Source organism: Balaenoptera musculus, chromosome 10, assembly GCF_009873245.2.
Source record: "Balaenoptera musculus isolate JJ_BM4_2016_0621 chromosome 10, mBalMus1.pri.v3, whole genome shotgun sequence".
NCBI lineage: Eukaryota > Metazoa > Chordata > Mammalia > Artiodactyla > Balaenopteridae > Balaenoptera > Balaenoptera musculus.
In genome coordinates, this window is record NC_045794.1 from 50178666 (window position 1) to 50198728 (window position 20063).

The 20063-nt window shown below is 34.4% G+C and overlaps 1 protein-coding gene across 4 annotated transcripts in view; it reads left to right on the forward strand.

The window, feature by feature from the left end:
• MON2 (MON2 homolog, regulator of endosome-to-Golgi trafficking) overlaps nucleotides 1–20063 on the forward strand; it is a 125458-nt gene that overhangs the window by 45616 nt on the left and 59779 nt on the right. For all 4 annotated transcript variants that reach the window (XM_036864944.1, XM_036864946.1, XM_036864947.1 and 1 more), the window contains 9 exons: nucleotides 537–690; nucleotides 10159–10394; nucleotides 12586–12667; nucleotides 13794–13978; nucleotides 14766–14878; nucleotides 15223–15327; nucleotides 15683–15763; nucleotides 15842–15915; nucleotides 16003–16093. In XM_036864944.1, coding sequence (XP_036720839.1) covers nucleotides 537–690; nucleotides 10159–10394; nucleotides 12586–12667; nucleotides 13794–13978; nucleotides 14766–14878; nucleotides 15223–15327; nucleotides 15683–15763; nucleotides 15842–15915; nucleotides 16003–16093 — 1121 coding nt within the window. The remainder of the gene's footprint in view (nucleotides 1–536; nucleotides 691–10158; nucleotides 10395–12585; nucleotides 12668–13793; nucleotides 13979–14765; nucleotides 14879–15222; nucleotides 15328–15682; nucleotides 15764–15841; nucleotides 15916–16002; nucleotides 16094–20063) is intronic.

The following is a 20063-nucleotide window of genomic DNA, read 5'->3' on the forward strand; positions in this document are numbered from 1 at the left end:
AAGAACAAAAGTTTAGATGCTAATTTTCATTTTAGAAGAATCTTCATTTGGTGCCTCTCTTTAAAGAGTGTGGTTACTACTAAGGTAGTAACTAAGGAGGTCTGTTAGTCATTCTTTTAACAAAACAGGTGAACATGATTTAAGTTTGGATCAGTGTATAGCTTCTTGTTCCCTTTAACTTCTTTCTCTTCCATTTTTAACTTTCTGATTAGTGGTCTCTTTTGTCCTTTATTCCCACCTCTGATAAAAAGTGATTTAAAGAAAAAAAGAAAAAAAAAAAGTGATTTAACAAAAGGTATGTTACATAGTTTGTCAGTATTTTTACTCATTAGTACCTTTTATATAAAGAAGGAAATGGTGTTTTGGGGAAACAGGGAGACTCTCTAGTAGCCAAAATAGGATTGATAAATTTCATTTATTTGTGCAGTATCCATTCCTATAGCATAATTTTAAAAAATTGACCAAGTGTTTGAATATTATGGATTTGTAATTAAGTAGTAAATTGGTGTCTTTGCTTGCTTTCCCTTATCTAACAGGAAGCAATAATTCAGGTGGCCCTGTCTCAGCACCAGCTAACTCAGGAATGTTGGGGATTGGTGGAGGTGTTACTTTGCTACCAGCATTTGAATATAGGGGAACTTGGATACCTATTCTGACTGTAACAGTACAAGGCAGTGCTAAAGCAACCTAGTAAGTAGTAGTAACATTATTTTGTAAGGAATGTTATTGTTGGGGTTTATATTTTATACTAAAATGTTTCTCTCCGTTATGTTTACAATTTTAGACCTACTATTTCTAACATATTTAAGAACTAATTTTCTTCTGTCATATTTTGAGAATTTTATCTAGGACTGGATTTTGTTTGTTTTCTTTTGTACTACTTGAGGACTGTTAACAGCATTATAAAACAGAATGTGATTTCTTTACCTAAGGACCTATCCACTTGTTCTGTATGGCTTTCTGATTTAAGTATGTGGCTTGATTTCAGGCCTTGTGGACTTAGTCTTCTGATACTGAGTTACCTTCAGCAAATTAGTTTACCTATTTAAAAATCTCAGTGCACTCAACTATAAAATGGGAGTAGTGATATATCTACCTTTCAGGATTCTCTATGTGAGTAGTTAAGTGTTTGGCTGATCACACTTTTAGGGTTTAACACATGGAACTTTTAGTTTAATTAATTAAAGTGTTTAATGGATTCCACGTGTGTTATTTAAAAATTTGTCATTAGACATTTCAGTTTAACAACTACATATTCAGCAGTGTATTGTTGATTTTTCTTAAGTAAGTCTTAGTGAACTGTAGTGCTTACAGAGATAAAGCAACCAATACTACATGTGTTTAACATTGCCACAGTTGTGAGGCAGTTAATTAATATATTTTGAGTAATTGATATGCATAATTAAAACACTGTTCCAGTGACAGTAAATCAAGACTTAAACTGTGAAGCAGAATCTCTGACTAGTTTAAATCATGAATTTGTATGATATGTCAGCCTGCATTGTATCATCACAATGATATTTTACTGTGCAGCTTTTTATTTTGCCTAAAATTGTAAAAGTAAAGAGTCATGGAGGACTGAAATATTGTTATTCTTAGTCACTTAAAAGATTGAAGTTACTGTCTCATGCAGGCTTTGCCTTGCTACAGAGGCTAATGATTGAGTATACTAGAGTATCAGGTTGTAAAAGAATCAGATTTCTAGCACTGAAGGAGATATTAATAATTATCTCATTCATTACCCCACCTCATTTTTTAAATTGAAACAATCCCAACACAGAACAAAATTGCTGCTCTTGTGGACCTTACATTTTAGTGAGTGAGATAGTCAATAAAGATGCAAATAAACATACAGTATCACATTGGGTAGTGGTTAACTGTTTGAAGAAAAAGCAAGTTATAAGGGTGTAGAGAGTGATCACAGTGAAGATAGGAACAGAAAGGATATATCTGAGGAAATAAGAGTAAGCAAAGACATAATTATTACTTTTTTAACATCTTTATTAGAGTGTAATTGCTTTACAATGTTGTGTTAATTTCTGCTCTATAACAAGGTGAATCAGCTATATGTATACATATATCCCCATATCTCCTCCCTCTTGGGTCTCCCTCCTACCCTCCCTATCCCACCCCTCTAGGTGGACACAAAGCCTCAAGCTGATCTCCCTGTGCTATGTGGCTGCTTCCCACTAGCTATCGATTTTACGTGTGGTAGTGTATATATGTCCGTGCCACTCTCTCATTTCGTCCCAGCTTACCCTTCCCCCTCCCCGTGTCCTCAAGTCCATTCTCTACGTCTGCATCTTTATTCCTGTCCTGCCCCTAGGTTCTTCAGAACCTTTTTTTTTTAGATTCCATGTATATGTGTTAGCATACGGTATTTGTTTTTCTCATTCTGACTTCCTTCACTCTGTATGACAGACTCTAGGTCCATCCACCTCACTACAAATAACTCAATTTCGTTTCTTTTTATGGCTGAGTAATATTCCATTGTATATATGTGCCACATCTTCTTTATCCATTCATCTGTTGATGGACACTTAGGTTGCTTCTATGTCCTAGCTATTGTAAATAGTGCTGCAGTGAACATTGTGGTACATGACTCTTTTTGAATTATGGTTTTCTCAGGGTATATGCCCAGTAGTGGGATTGCTGGGTCGTATGGTAGTTCTATTTTTAGTTTTCTAAGGAATCTCCATACTGTTTTCCATAGTGGCTGTATCAATTTACATTCCCACCAACAGTGCAAGAGGGTTCCCTTTTCTCCACACTCTCTCCAGCATTTATTGTTTGTAGATTTTTTGATGATGGCCATTCTGAGTGGTATGAGGTGCTACCTCATTGTAGTTTTGATTTGCATTTCTCTAATGATTAGTGATGTTGAGCATCCTTTCATGTGTTTGTTGGCAATCTGTATGTCTTCTTTGGAGAGATGTCTGTTTAGATCTTCTGCCCATTTTTGGATTGGGTAGTTTGTTTTTTGATATTGAGCTGCATGAGCTGCTTGTAAATTTTGGAGATTAATCCTTTGTCAGTTGCTTCATTTGCAAATATTTTCTCCCATTCTGAGGGTTGTCTTTTCGTCTTGTTTATGTTTTCCTTTGCTGTGCAAAAGCTTTTAAGTTTCATTAGATCCCATTTGTTTATTTTTGTTTTTATTTCCATTTCTCTAGGAGGTGGGTCAAAAAGGATCTTGCTGTGATTTATGTCATACAGTGTTCTTCCTGTGTTTTCCTCTAAGAGTTTTATAGTGTCTGGTCTTACATTTAGGTCTTTAATCCATTTAGAGTTTATTTTTGTATATGGTGTTAGGCAGTGTTCTAATTTCATTCTTTTACATGTAGCTGTCCAGTTTTCCCAGCACCACTTATTGAAGAGGCTGTCTTTTCTCCGTTGTATATTCTTGCCTCCTTTATCAAAAATAAGGTGACCATATGCACGTGGGTTTATCTCTGGCCTTTCTATCCTGTTCCATTGATCTATATTTCTGTTTTTATACCATACTGTCTTGATTACTGTAGCTTTGTAGTATAGTCTGAAGTCAGGGAGCCTGATTCCTCCAGCTCCAGTTTTCTTTCTCAAGATTGCTTTGGCTATTCGGGGTCTTTTGTGTTTCCATACAAATTGTGAAATTTTTTGTTCTAGTTCTGTGAAAAATGCCATTGGTAGTTTGATAGGGATTGCATTGAATCTGTAGATTGCTTTGGGTAGTATAGTCATTTTCACATTGTTGATTCTTCCAATCCAAGAACATGGTATATCTCGCCTTCTGTTTGTATCATGTTTAATTTCTTTCATCAGTGTCTTATAGTTTTCTTCATACAGGTCTTTTGCCTCCTTAGGTAGGTTTATTCCTAGGTATGTTATTCTTTTTGTTGCAGTGGTAAATGGGAGTGTTTCCTTAATTTCTCTCTCAGATTTTACATCATTAGTGTATAGGAATGCAAGAGATTTCTGTGCATTAATTTTATATCCTGCTACTTTACCAAATTCATTGATTAGCTCTAGTAGTTTTCTGGTAGCATCTTTAGGATTCTCTATATATAATATCATGTCATCTGCAAACAGTGACAGCTTTACTTCTTTTCCGATTTGGATTCCTTTTATTTCTTTTTCTTCTCTGATTGCTGTGGTTGAAAATTCCAAAACTATGTTGAATAATAGTGGTTGAGACTGGAAGACCTTGTCTTGTTCCTGATCTTAGAGGAAATGGTTTCAGCTTTTCATCATTGAGAACTATGTTGGCTGTGGGTTAGTCATATATGGCCTTTATTATGTTGAGGTAAGTTCCCTCTGTGCCTGCTTTCTGGAGGGTTTTTCTCATAAATGGGTGTTGAATTTTGTCAAAAGCTTTTTCTGCAGCTATTGACATGATCATATGGTTTTTCTCTTTCAGTTTGTTAATATGGTTTATCACATTGATTGATTTGCGTATATTGAAGAATCCTTGCATTCCTGGGGTATACCCCACTTGATCATGGTGTATGATCTGTTTAATGTGCTGTTGGATTCTGTTTGCTAGTATCTTGTGGAGGATTTTTGCATCTATGTTCATCAGTGATATTGGCCTGTAGTTTTCTTTCTTTGTGACATCTTTGTCTGGTTTTCGTATCAGGGTGATGGTGGCCTTGTAGAATGAGTTTGGGAGTGTTCTTCCCTCTGCTATATTTTAGAAGTGTTTGAGAAGGATAGGTGTTAGCTTTTCTCTAAATGTTTGATAGAATTCACCTGTGAAGCCATGTGGTCCTGGACTCCTGTTTGTTGGAAGATTTTTAATCACAGTCTCAATTTCAGTGCTTGTGATTGGTCTGTTTATATTTTCTGTTTCTTCCTGGTTCAGTCTCGGAAGGTTGTGCTTTTCTAAGAATGTGTCCATTTCTTCCAGGCTGTCCATTTTATTGGCATATAGTTGCTTGTAGTAATCTCTCATGATCCTTTGTATTTCTGCAATGTCAGTTGTTACTTCTCCTTTATTCATTTCTAATTCTGTTGATTTGAGTCTTCTCCCTTTTTTTCTTGATGAGTCTGGCTAATGGTTTATCAATTTTGTTTATCTTCTCAAAGAACCAGCTCTTAGTTTTATTGATCTTTGCTATCGTTTCCTTCATTTCTTTTTCATTTATTTCTGATCTGATCTTTATGATTTCTTTCCTTCTGCTAACTTTGGGGGTTCTTTTTTTCTTCTTTCTCTCATTGCTTTAGGTGTAAGGTTAGGTTGTTTATTTGAGATGTTTCTTGTTTCTTGAGGTAGGATTGTATTGCTCTAAACTTCCCTCTTAGAACTGCTTTTGCTGCATCGCATAGGTTTTGGGTCGTCGTGTTTTCATTGTCATTTGTTTCTAGGTATTTTCTGATTTCCTCAGTGATCTCTTGGTTATTTAGTAGTGTATTGTTTAGCCTCCATATGTTTGCTTTTTTACAGGTTTTTTCCTGTAATTGATATCAAGTCTCATAGCGTTGTGGTCAGAAAAGATACTTGATATGATTTCAGTTTTCTTAAATTTACCAACGCTTGATTTGTGACCCAAGATAGGATCTATTCTGGGGAATGTTCCATGAGCACTTGAGAAGAAAGTGTAATCTGCTGTTTTTGGATGGAATGTCGTATAAATATCAATCAAGTCCATCTTGTTTAGTGTGTCATTTAAAGCTTGTGTTTCCTTATTTATTTTCATTTTGGATGATCTGTCCATTGGTGAAAGTGGGGTGTTAAAGTCCCCTACTATGATTGTGTTACTGTTGATTTCCTCTTTTATGGCTGTTAGCATTTGCATTATGTATTGAGGTGCTCCTATGTTGGGTGCATAAATATTTACAATTGTTATATCTTCTTCTTGGATTGATCCCTTGATCATTTTGTAGTGTCCTTCTTTGTCTCATGTAATAGTCTTTATTTTAAAATCTATTTTGTCTGATACGAGAATTGCTACTCCAACTTTCTTTTGATTTCCATTTGCATGGAATATCTTTTTCCATCCCCTCACTTTCAGTCTGTATGTGTCCCTAGGTCTGAAGTGGGTCTCTTGTAGACAGCATATATATGGGTCTTGTTTTTGTATCCATTCAGCCAGTCTGTGTCTTTTGGTTGGAGCTTTTAATCCATTTACATTTAAGGTAGTTATCGATATGTATGTTCCTATTACCGTTTTCTTAATTGTTTTGGGTTTGTTATTGTAGGTCTTTTCCTTCTCTAGTGTTTCCTGCCTAGAGAAGTTCCTTTAGCATTTGTTGTAAAGCTGGTTTGGCGGTGCTGAGTTCTCTCAGCTTTTGCTTGTGCAAAGACATAATTAAAAGGAAAGAGTGAAGATACATGATTGAGGAAGAAAAATAAGAACAAATAACAGGAGAGTAAATACTTGGCCAAGTTGCAGAATTGCTTTTTTTTTATTAATAGAAGTCTCTACCAAATTGTTTATTGATTATTTAATCCTCATCAATTAAGAGACTTGGATTTTAACTAGTTCTGCTACTAAATTCTATGATTTTGAGTAGGGCACTTTATTTCACTTGATCTTAATTTTCTTATCTTTAATACAAGGTTAGGACTAAATCTCTAAAGGAACATATAAATGGATTTTCTTTTCTTTTTTTCAGTGCTATAGATACTGACATTACTCACTTCTGAAATCATAAATAGACAGAAAATATTGGGTTTCTTTTGTAAATGGGTTAGTATGTTCACATTGGGACTTACCTGTTGAATTGGTATCTTTTATTCATTCATTGTGAGTTTTAGTATAAAATGATTTTCACTGTTTTCTTTGAAGACATACATATAAATCTTAATTGTGTATACAATTCTTTTTTGACTTCTTAAGTGTGTAATAATTTGAAAACTTCAGTGACATATAGACAAGTAGTTTTGACATAATTGATGACAATATATTCTTTCAGATTTATTATACTATGGCTCCCTTCAAAGTTGGGCTTGTGACAGTTTTTTTCAACTTGACCTTAATTTTAAAATATTTAAATAAGTGGTTTACCTTTAATCTAAAAGTGGAGTTTGTGTAGTAATTATAATAAAGCAGCACTGAAACAGTTAAGAAAGTGTGGGTTTGTTTAGGTTTGTGGTATAAATTACCTTTTTCTCAACTATTCTAGTGCTTAAAGTCTGTACCACAGAATTTGGGAATTAGAGTTTGTGATGTTTAGGAGTATTTTATCTGTTTTAGATGCATTTTCCCAATAGACGATATATTCTTTGAGAACAGAGATTTGTCTAACAAGATGCTTGGCACTGATTGGTTTAGTATGTGGCTCTTTAAGGCTCATTGGCCTGGCAAAGATTAAACCCATAAACTTCCCTTCCCCATTTGAGCTTAAATATCTTGATCAGTAATATAAATATGTTTGTATTGATTACCTAAATTTTAAAAATACTGAGAGTTGGCCCATAAGGGTTAAATTGATAGGCTTTAGAGTCGAACTTGGGTTAAAAACTGCTGACTGATAACTGTCACCATAGTTCACAGTTTCATCATCTGTATCTCTTAGGGTTTTTGTGAGGAGTTAAATGAGGTACATTAAAAAAAAAAACCTTAGTGTCCCAAGCTGAGAGTAAATTGCTCAATAAATGGTAGGTATACATAGGTGTTTTTATTGTTTATTCTGAGTTTTACATCTTTATAAATTTCCTACCTTATATTGATTATGATTAGGAAACTTCTAGAATTTGAGTTTGGAATACTTTTATTAGCTTTTCTTATTATAATCTTTAGTGATTTCAATTTTGTTTTTGAGATATAAGTAACATAGGATAAAATTTGCCCTTTTACAATGTACAGTTCATGGTTTTATTATATTCAGACATTAGGCAACCATAAGCACCATCTAATTTCAGAACTTTTTCGTCACCCCAGAAAAAAAAAAAGCCATATCCATAAGCAGTCATTCTCCAATCTCCCTTTCCCTACCCCTTAGCAACTACTAATCTACTTTCTCTGTTGATTTGCTTATTCTGGATATTTCATATGAATGGAATCATACAATAAATATTCTTGTGTGTCAGGCTTCTTTTATTCAGCATAATGTTTTGAAGGTTCATCTATGTTGCAGGTTGTACCAGTACTTTCTGTTTGTGGCTGAATAATATTCCACCGTATGGTAATACCACATTTTGTTTATCTCATTGTCAGTTGATGGGCATTTGGGTTGTTTCCACTATTTGGCTATGAATAATGCTGCTATGAGCATTTGCCTGCAAGTTTTTGCATAGATGTTTTCATTTCTACTGGATGTATACCTAGGAGTGGAATTGCTGGGCCATATAGTTACTCTACGTTTTACTTTCTGATGAACTGCCAAGCTGTTTTCCCAAGCGACCACACCATTTTACATTTTCACCAACAATGTGTGAGGGTTTAAGTTTCACCACATCCTTAGCAATACTTGTTACTGTCTTTTGATTATAGCCGTCCTAGTGGGTAAGTGGTATATTACTGTGTTTCAAATTTGTATTTCTCTAATGACCAGTGACATTGAGCATCTCATTCATGTGCTTATTGGCCATTTATATATCATCTTGGGAGAAATATCTACTGAAATCCTTTGCTCCTTTTTAATTGGGTTTTTTAAATTATTATGATTGAGTTGTGAAAGTTCTTACATATTCAAGATCTAGTCCCTTATCAGATATATGATTTGCAAAAATTTTCTTGCATTCTATGGATTGTCTTTTCATTTTCTTGATAGTGTCCTTTGAAGCACGATCATTTTTAATTTTGATGAATTCAGTTTATCTGTTTTTCCTTTGGTCGCTTATGCATTTTGATATCATACCTAACAAACCATTTCATAATTTGAGGTCAAAAAGATTTTTGCCCATGTTTTCTTCTAAGAGTTTTTAGTTTTAGATCTTACACTTAGGTCATTGATTCATTTTTTTTTTTTTAATTTTTAAAAAAATTTTATTTATTTATTTATTTATGGCTGTGTTGGGTCTTCGTTCCTGTGCGAGGGCTTTCTCTAGTTGCGGCAAGTGGGGGCCACTCTTCATCGCGGTGCGCGGGCCTCTCACTATCGCGGCCTCTCTTGTTGCGGAGCGCAGGCTCAGTAATTGTGGCTCACGGGCCTAGTTGCTCTGTGTCATGTGGGATCTTCCCAGACCAGGGCTTGAACCCGTGTCCCCTGCATTGGCAGGCAGATTCTCAACCACTGAGCCACCAGGGAAGCCCCAGTTGATTCATTTTGAGTTAATTTTTGTAAATGGTATGAGGTAAGGCTCCAGTATCACTCTTTTACACGTGAATATCCATTAGTTCTTTCCCCATTGAATTATTCTTTCTCCATTGAATTATCTTGACAGATTTCCATTTTAAGGAACTTAAAACCTGTTTGTCATGATTTAAAACAAAAGGTTTGTTGTCTTTCCGTCTGAAAGCTATGTCCTAATTATGGAGTATAACTTGCTCTAAAATTTGAACGTGACACACTGATGCTTTAGGTATTACCTTACCCAGTTGACCAATTGTATCTGAGATTATAGGATGACAGATGAGCTGGATATCTCACAGTAGTAGTTTTCCCTAGTATGAAAGCTGCTTTTCCTCTTTATAGGATTGATTTGATTTTATAACATCTTATTTTATTTATTTATTACCTTTTTAAAATTATACTTAATTTACAATATTGTGTTAGTTTCAAGTGTACAGCAAAGTGATTTCAGTTATACATAAATATTTATAGATACTCTTTTTCAGATTCTTTTCCATTACAGGTTATTACAGGATATTGAGTATAGTTCCCTGTGCTACGTAGTAGGTCCTTGTTGTTTACCGATTTTATATAGCAGCTTATTTTAAAAGCAGCTAAGTCAGAGTTTGAGATGGGTTGTAATCTGTCTTTTTCTATTTTGTATGTAAGTATTTTTTCTAATGTCAACAATTAATGAAAATACTGGCACAACTTGGGGGAGAAGCAAAAAGTGAATTATTAAGATAATCAGTTATCATACTGGTCAGGCCTTAATTTTTCTAATCAGTTTCTTAGAATACCATGAAGGGATCTGTCCTCCAAAGGAAAGAAACCCAGTAGTGACCATTTACTTTTGCTATTATGTTAATCTTAATTTCTGTAGTCTACAGATTATGAAAATAGTTATGTATATTTTCATCATTGTGGCTTCTCATTAAGCATCTGATTTTTTCATAATTTCAGCCTAGAGATGTTGGACAAAGTTGAGCCCCCGACTATACCAGAAGGTTATGCTATGTCCGTGGCATTCCATTGTTTGCTAGACCTTGTACGTGGAATCACTAGTATGATTGAAGGAGAGTTAGGAGAGGTTGAAACAGAATGTCAGACTACTACCACTGAAGCAGTTTCTTCACCAACACAGTCTTCAGAACAGCAAGAATTACAGTCAACATCAGACCAAATGGATAAAGCAATAGGTATATTATTATGATTCTGTATTTTTAATTTTTATTTTGAAATAATTTTAAATTTACAGGGAAATTGCAAAAATAATAGTTTCCATATATCCTTTACCATGATATTCCAATTGTTAACTACCGTATTTGCGTTATCATTCTCTCTATATACATGTCACTATACTTTTTTTCTGAACTATTTGAGAATAAGTTGCAGACATGTTGCCCATTACCCCTTAGTACTTTAAAGTGTATTTTCTAAAAATAAGGACAGTTTCCTACTTAACCACAGTATAGTCACCATCAGAAATTTAGCATCCATTCAATATGTCATCGAATCCCACATGTCCTTCAAATTTTGCCATTTGCCTCAGTGATGTCCTTTATGGTCTAGGATTACATGTTGAATTCAGTTGCATGTCTCTACACTCTCCTTCAGTCTGGAACAATTCCTTAATTTTTCCATGTTTTATATGACCTTGACATTTTTGAAGAGAACAGCCCAGTCAACTTGGGTTTGTTTTTGTTCCCTCATAATTAGATTCAATATATTCATTTTTGGCAGAGCTACCACAGAAATGTTGCAATGCTATACACTGGTGATGTTAACTTTTATCATTTGGTTAGTATGATGTGTGCCTTGTTTCTTCAGTATAAAGTTAATTATTAACTTTTTCTGGAGAAATACTTTGAGACACCTGTAAAAGAGAGCTTTCCCTTCTTCCTCATTTATTTTGTTTCATTTATTTATTTGTATTAGTGTAGACTCTCGGATTCCTATTTTATTCAAAGAGTTACAATCTTTGATTATCATTATTTGGTTTGACGCTCATTATCCCTGACATGGCCATTTGGGAGCCCTTTCAAGCTATCCCCTGTGTCCTTTTATCATCCCATGTCCTTTTGTCATTTTCTGAGCACTACCTTACTGTCTGATACAGCAGAATGTTCTAAGATCATCTTGGATTTTTCTTGCTTAACCTAGGAGTCAGTTATTTTTCCAAGGAGCCCTAGTTCCTTTTAGTGGAGAATAGTATTTAGAAACTAACACATGGGCATTAGGTATGCTTCTTGGTACTTGAATAGAAATACACACATACATGAGCACACGTCTATCTACATTTAAAAAATATGTATCTTGGGACTTCCCTGGTGGTGCAGTGGTTAAGAATCTACCTGCCAATGCAGGGGACACATTCGAACCCTGGTCTGGGAAGATCCCACATGCCGCGGAGCAACTAAGCCCATGCGCCACAACTACTGAGCCTGCACTCTGGAGCCCGTGAGCCACAACTGCTGAAGCCCGCACACCTAGAGCCCATGCTCCGCAACAAGAGGAGCCACCACAATGAGAAGCCCGCGTACCGCAACGAAGTGTCGCCCCCCCGCTCGCCGCAACTAGAGAAAGCCCGCGCGCGGCAATGAAGGCCCCACACAGCCATAAATAAATAAATAAATAAATTTTTAAAAAGATCTTTAAAAAATAAATAAATAAAAATAAAAACATATATCTCTCTATATTAAATACCATGAGGTCACACCAATTTTTTCAATTCCAGTTTAATACCACAGGGTTTACTTTTAACTTTCCATATTTGTAATTTCCTTCTCCAACAGTGAGAAACTTGATCCTATTTTACTCTGTGTATTTACTTATTTGCACGATTTACAGTGTATGTAACCAGTCTCGTGGCTGAGCCTGCTTATCACAGTGTCTCACTGCCAGCTGGTCACACAGGCCGAAAGTTTGGCCCAATGAAATGGAAGGGAATAGGAACTGATATTATATATATAAATATATATATATATTTTGAAGGTCACTTTTGTAAGAAAGATCTTAACCATTGATATGTTAAAACAACTCAGTTTTAAAACTTCTTGGGAATTCCCTGGTGGTCCAGTGTTTAGGACTCTGCGCTCTCACTGCTGAGGGAGCAGGTTCCATCCCTGGTGGGTGAACTAAGATCCCACAAGCCACACGGCACAACCAAAAAAAAAAAGACTTCTTGAATTCTGAAACTATGGTATGGTTTTAAAATTTTCATTTATTCAGATATATATTAAATGTTACAGCTTTAGTGTTTAATAATTGAGTTGTTTTTGGAATATTTGCTATATTACCAAGTGATAAGGGGGATTATAGAGTTTGACATATTGTCAAGTGCTGTGACATCTATAATTATCATTAAATATTGTATGTTTTTCCTTTAAGTTAGTAGAGCTGTTTGGGAAGAAATGGTGAATGCCTGCTGGTGTGGTCTGCTTGCTGCACTCTCACTCCTTCTTGATGCCAGGTATTAAGTCTTTGTAAGTTTTATATTGCATGTGGCAGTTAAAAAGAAAACAACAAACCATTAAAATGGTTTCCTTAAATTTATCCGGAGAATTATTTCCTAATATTAGTTTTTATGTTTGTGGAATGTTATTATTTTTCTGCCATTCTCCTCCCCCATCCTATTGTCACATGTTATAATGGAAAATACAATCCTAAAATAACAGAATGCCTTTTTCTTTTCTTTTTTTTTTTTAACATCTTTATTGGAGTATAATTGTTTTACAATGGTGTGTTAGTTTCTGCTGTATAACAAAGTGAATCAATATACATATAGCCCCATATCTCCTCCCTCTTGCGTCTCCCTCCCCCCCATCCCACCCCTCTAGGTGGACACAAAGCACCGAGTTGATCTCCCTGTGCTATGCTATGTGGCTGCTTCCCACTAGCTATCTATTTTACATTTGGTAGTGTATATATGTCAGTGCTACTCTCTCACTTCGTCCCAGCTTGCCCTTCCCCCTCCCCATGTCCTCAAGTCCATTCTCTACATCTGTGTCTTTATTCCTGTCCTGCCCCTAGATTCATCAGAATCTTTTTTTTTTTTTAGATTCCATATATATGTGTTAGCATACGTTATTTGTTTTTCTCTTTTTGACTTACTTCACTCTGTATGACAGACTCTAGGTCCATCCACCTCACTACAAATAACTCAATTTTGTTTCTTTTTATGGTTGAGTAATATTCCATTGTATATATGTGCCACATCTTCTTTATCCACAGAATGCCTTTTTCATTTTAAGCTTTACTACTACTTTTACAATGATGATTATATTATTCAATTTTTTTTGATGTTTTTCTTCAGAATTATAGAATTTACTGATTTTAAAATGCTTGATATTTTTAAGTTATATCTTTGAGTTCTTGACCATTTTCTTCATTAATGAATATATGTGTCATAAATTGCTTTTAACCAGTTCAAATTTTCAGAGGTTTATTAGTTAAACGTTCTTCTTAAGTAGACTGATTTTGACAACGTTTTAAATAGATTTTCTTAAAACTTTACTGACTGCCTAATTCCACATCATGTTTGGCAGCATAATTTAAAATAAATTAATCATACTAAATAAAATACTTTTTCTTTTCAGCACAGATGAAGCTGCCACTGAGAATATTTTAAAAGCTGAACTGACTATGGCTGCTCTTTGTGGAAGACTGGGCCTTGTAACTTCAAGAGATGCCTTTATAACTGCAATATGCAAAGGTTCCCTGCCTCCGCATTACGCTCTTACTGTATTGAATACCACCACTGCAGCCACACTTCCCAACAAATGTAAGATTTCAGCTTCCTCAGAGTTCTCTTCATCTAGTGGGGTGACATGGCATAGGGAAGAGATTATAGAAATTCTGAGTTCAAGCCTCTGCTTTTCCACTCACTGAGTCTCTGACCTCTGTGGGAAGTTAATGTCCCTGAGCCTCAATTTCTTCCATCTTTTTAAAACAATGAAGGTGGGAGTAGGGCAGAATAATACCAATTTTAAACAATGATTGTGAGGATAAAAGAAGATAAATCTAGAAGTCCTTTGTAAACTCTAGCATACTACTGAAATGGGAGTGGTTAGTTTGTTTTGTTTTTAATGGAACTAGTAGAACAGGAATGTTTGCCACCACTTAGATTAAGTTGACATTCAAAAAGTTTTTTTTTCTTGTTGATTACTTTGTTACATGTTACATGTCATATAAATAAATTTCAGTGTGATGCTCAGTTTTCAAACTGAAAATGTGAGTATTGGTCTCTCTTCTAACTTTAAGTAGAAAAGTTTACTGGGAATACATGTTTAAAATAGTAAGTGTCCTAAATTCTATTTTGCTTGTGAAGCAATCTACCAAAGTTTTATAATTTGTTAAAGTTATATATAAAATTACTTAATATTTGCCTAACTTGTCTTTGTTTTTGCACCTCCTGAGTTTTCAGAATGTTTGCATATAGATAATAGGTAACTAAATAAATGTCATAGTTGAACTTATTTTAATCAAATTAATGTTTTAAAATATAACATTACTTTGAGTACAACATGAAAAGTATATTTTAGTTATTTAGGTTTTCCTTTGTGTTCTAGCATATTCCATTCAGGGCCAAAGTGTTATGATGATCAGTCCATCAAGTGACTCTCACCAGCAAGTTGTGGCAGTGGGTCAACCGCTAGCAGTCCAGCCTCAAGGGACAGTAATGGTAAAGTACTTTTTCTTTTCTTGGTAACCAATTAATACCAATTAACTATCAAGGAAATCTTCCGTACCTTTTTTTATGTTTCTCAAAATTCATCATTATACTTACTTTTATCTGAATGATACTTTTAGAAAAACTAGGTAAACATGGAGTGACATTATTATAACCAACTATGATAACACAACTTTTAAGCAAATGAATTTGTTCTGTACAAAACCATCCAAGCCTATTTTCTTAATATTTTTGTTTTTTAGTAAAAAAATTTGAATACGTTAATACTTCTTTATAAGCTTATAATTTTCAAGAATGCATAACAGTTCTTGCAAATATATCCTTTTTTCATATAGCTAACTTCCAAAAATATCCAGTGTATGAGGACTTTACTTAACTTGGCACACTGCCATGGGGCTGTTCTTGGAACATCATGGCAACTTGTCTTGGCAACTCTACAGGTATGTTGTAGCCTCTGGGTCAGAGGCCAATGTTGTTTTTAATATCTAAATGCTAACGGTTAAACTCACCATTGCCTATCAGTGCTTTGGGCAGGCCTGAATAGACAGTAAGTATGAAAAAGGAGAAGTCAGAAAAAGAAAAAAGACATGGCTCATAGTGTACAAAGCAATGGGATGTTTCTTATAATGGCCTGTTCTACTGCCTATGCTTGGTGTAATAAGTCTTTTGTATGAATATTAATTACTAATTTATATTTAGTTATTAGATACCTACTACTGATTTTAGTTTTAGTTACTGGAATTTTTGTAGGTTTATAAATTTCTTTGTTTTGATTTTTTTTTTTTTTTTTTACAGCATCTAGTATGGATTCTGGGATTAAAGCCTAGTAGTGGTGGTGCCTTGAAACCTGGGAGAGCTGTAGAAGGACCCAGTACAGTAAGCTCTAGTCATTCTTACTCAATTAGTACTTCGCAAAATGTTTATACGTTACATTTAATTTTATTCTTCTCTTAGGTTCTAACAACAGCAGTGATGACAGACTTGCCAGTGATTTCCAACATACTTTCAAGATTGTTTGAAAGCTCACAGTAAGAGTCAGTTTTTTTAATTGATACAAACGTTATTGTTAGCTGTATATTTTATATCAGAATGTCTTATTTCTTTTTTTTTTTTAGGTATCTTGATGACGTATCATTGCATCATTTAATAAATGCACTTTGTTCCTTATCCCTAGAAGCAATGGATATGGCCTATGGAAATAATAAGGTGTGATATTCTACCTTTCTGTGTTAAATATGGTATATTATTTTGTTTAATAAGGTGTGTATTCATTATGATCTTAGCGTTTTACAAGTGGGACTAATACCTTGTAGGCTAGCCCTGCTCTGTTGGGTTTTTATATTTATGGTTGTTATTTGTTGAAGGGAGAGTGAAGAGGACATTTTTTGGCTTATGGTATGTGCCAGTATGTATTATGATTTTAAATTGTGCCCATTTCTCTCATGTACTGAATATTATTTAAAATATTTCTATAAAGAATAATTCAATACCACATTTATAAATGTGTTCCACAAAATGTCACAGTAATCCTCATGACTACAACTTATGATTGGGGCAGTACAAGTTTTAAATCAAGGAATATATGTCTCAGTTTCTCTTGCCTTCGTTGGGTTGGAAAATAAGGTGCTAATCATTTCTTTCTGAAGGTAATGATTCTCCCTACCTTGAAAATTAAATTTTTGCTTTGTTTGTTGACTAAATGAATAGAACAGTACTTTTGAGAACATTTCTTTGTATACTCAAAATATCATTTTCTGTTAAACTTGGAAAAGCATGGGAATATTTGGGTTTATTTATACCTTAGAAATTATTTAAAATAAAATGCTTTCTACATTTTAAAATGAATAAATATAGTACTTGGACCATTTACAAATAAATGAAGACACCCAGAAAATAATTAGAAAAGCAGAGAATGCAGCTTATGGTTTATTTAATATCCAACTGTAGGATCCAAAATTATGTTGTCTGCCTAGTCCTTAATTATAATTCCGGGTACTGTGGCTTGTCATCTTCGCTCATGTAATTCATTTAAAGATTAGCCAATAAGATCTTACTAGGGCAAAGTTATGTATATTAAAGCACGTAGAGAATTTCATAAACATGCAGGTATTTGAAAATATATATTATAGTTTACTCCAAATCAAGGCAAGGATAATATGAAATACAGTGAAGTAATCAAATTCTTGATACCTTCAATAATCCTACATCCTTAAGATTAATTCTTAACACAAAAGTATAATATTTTTAATAGAGTACCTTAATGAAATCTGAGCAAGTTTATATGGTAATGGCTTGAGAATTTATGTATTCACTCAACAAGTACAGTATGTTTACTATGTACATGACACTCTGCTAGGAAATGTAAGATTTCTACTTTAAAAGAGCATGTAAACCACTTGGCCCATGGATAAGTGGCAGTTAAGGTGGTAAGAGAGTCTAAATAAATGGTATAGATATTAAGTGATATGAGACCTATTTTCTGAATCCTTATTGACTTGTTACATAAGATTTTTTAGTACATATTTTTACTAAAATGAATTAAAACTAATCAAGATAAATTTGTGATTGGAGCTGAATATTGAAGGAACGGTAGGAGATATATATGTATGAAAGGGCAGGTTCATGGAAGTCAGAAGAGAAAAATGTTACATGAAGTCGGGATCAATGAGGATTGAGGAAAAAATAGATTTGAGTATTATTAGTTTATTGTTCACCTTGAGGAGTATAATTTCAATAGAGTTGTAGGAGTAGATGTGATATTTCAGGGAGGCTTGGGGGGAACAGATGTTGAGAAAATGGATACACTGGAATAGAGATGACTTCCCTGAGAATGGGGTCACATCTCTCCATTTTAGGATTTAATTTTGTAAAGTAATGTGGTGAATAAGGAATGGAAATAAAAGTTTTTAGAAGTATTCAAGTATGAACTTTATAAAAATTATTTTTATGGAGGTGTAAAACAGTTTATTATTCACTTGTGCTTTCTATAAAAATTTATAAATGTTCAGATGTTAAAATAAGTAGAAACATTTGTATTTTTTTACTTTTTTTAAAAGTTTATCAATGTCAGCTGTTCTGAGTGAATTAAATAGCTTAGGAATTAAAATGTATATATCATTGTCCTTTAGGTGTGGCTTTAAAGTGACCAGTCGTCTCATTTTTGGTCCTCATTTCAGGAATTTGTGCTAATGTGTTGAGGAGGTAGCTGATGGTAAAGCTTGCAAATTCTTTTGTAGAAGGGGGCAATATTGATGATACTTGTGCAGGCATATTACCAAACTCAGTATAACAACAACAAAAATAATGAAAGAACTATTATTCTTTGTTTACTGTATGTCAGGTACTAACGTATTTTTATTTAATCATTTAAGACAACTCTGTCAGGTTCAGTAGTAGTAACCCCTTTTTACAGATGAAATATAAAACTAGCTTAAATAACCTGCCTAGGGTCACCTATTTAGTAATTGGTAGAACTTGGATTTGAACCCACATATGTCTCATTCCAGAGCTCCATTCTTTTTTTTTTAATTTATTTATTTTCTTTATTTTATTTTTGGCTGCATTGGGCCTTCGTTGCTGCACGCAGGCTTTTTCTCTAGTTGTGGAGAGCGGGGCCTACTCTTCGTTGCGGTGAGCAGACTTCTCACTGCGATGGCTTCTCTTGTTGTGGAGCACGGGCTCTAGGCGCGCGGGCCTCAGTAGTTGTTGTGCACAGGCTCAGTAGTTGTGGCTCGCAGGCTCTAGAGTGCAGGCTCAGTAGTTGTGGTGCACGGGCTTAGTTGCTCGGCGGCATGTGTGATCTTCCCGGACCAGGGCTCGAACCCGTGTCCCCTGCATTGGCAGGCAGATTCTTAACCACTGTACCACCAGGGAAGCCCCAGAGCTCCATTCTTAACCACTTCACTTGTGGCTCTAAGTTTTGTGTGCATCAAAGTCAGGTATGGTATTTTTTAAAAATGCACAAGTCAGGGCCACTTTCTAGGCTTCATGAATGTAAGAATCTTTGGGTATGAGGTCTGGACATATACATTCTTTTAAATGCTACGTGATTCCTCTGTGTATCCTCATTAGAATAAGAAGAAGGAGGAAAAGGAGGAGGTAATACTAGGCAACATTTATGAGGACTTATTATGTGCCAGGCACTTTCTAACGTGAGGTCATTTCTGTATATTATTATCTCCATTTCATAGATTAAAAAAAATTAGTAGCCTTAAAAAAGCATGAAATTTGCAACAACATGGATGGACTTGGAAGGTATTATGCTTAGTGAAATATGTCAGACAGAGAAAGACAAATACTGTATTTATCACCTATATGTGGAATAAAAAAAAAACACAAAACAAAACAACCCCCCCCCCCCAAAACTAGTGAATATAATAAAAAAAAAGCAAACTAGTAGTTACCAGTGAGGAGAGGAAAGGAGGAAGGGGCAAATAGGGTAAGGGAATTAAGAGGTACAAACTGTTATGTATAAAATAAATAAGCAACAAGGTTATATTGTATGGCACAGGGAATATAGCCAATATTTTGTAGTAACTATAAATGCAATATAATCTATAAAAATTTTGAATCACTATGTTGTATACCTGAAACTAATATCATAAATCAGTTATACCTCAATAAAAAAAATTACTCAAGGTTACATAGCTATTAAGTGGTAGTACGGACATGTTAAAAGTTCATAGACATCAGTCTTAACTACTGTATCGTATTGTCTCTAGAATGGTGAATTTTTCTACCACAAAAATTTTTAGGGTACCTACAGCATTAGCACATGCAGGAAGGGTCAACCTGACTATATTTGTCTTAGACCCCAGGGTACTTGGTTCAACGGCTTTTACTAGGAAAGAAAGATAATATCACTCATTTCCATAAGAGATTTTTATCAGCCCTGTAAAAATGTTGAGTATAGAGTAATAACGAAATCTTTTTCCTTAAAAATTGTAAAACTATTATCCTCTTAATTTGCTTTTAAAATTTCAGTTGCCTTTTGTTCACAAAAGTGGTTCACAGCCACTCATCAAAAAATTCTCATGGTTTTAGTCAGCTTAGTTTGCATTTAAGTATATTTTACTACCTCTATTAATATTGGGTTAGAGATAGTTGCCCTTTGATCCTTTTACTGAAACTGTTCTTAATAACACATGGACCAGGTACTCTAATTTAGCCATTTATG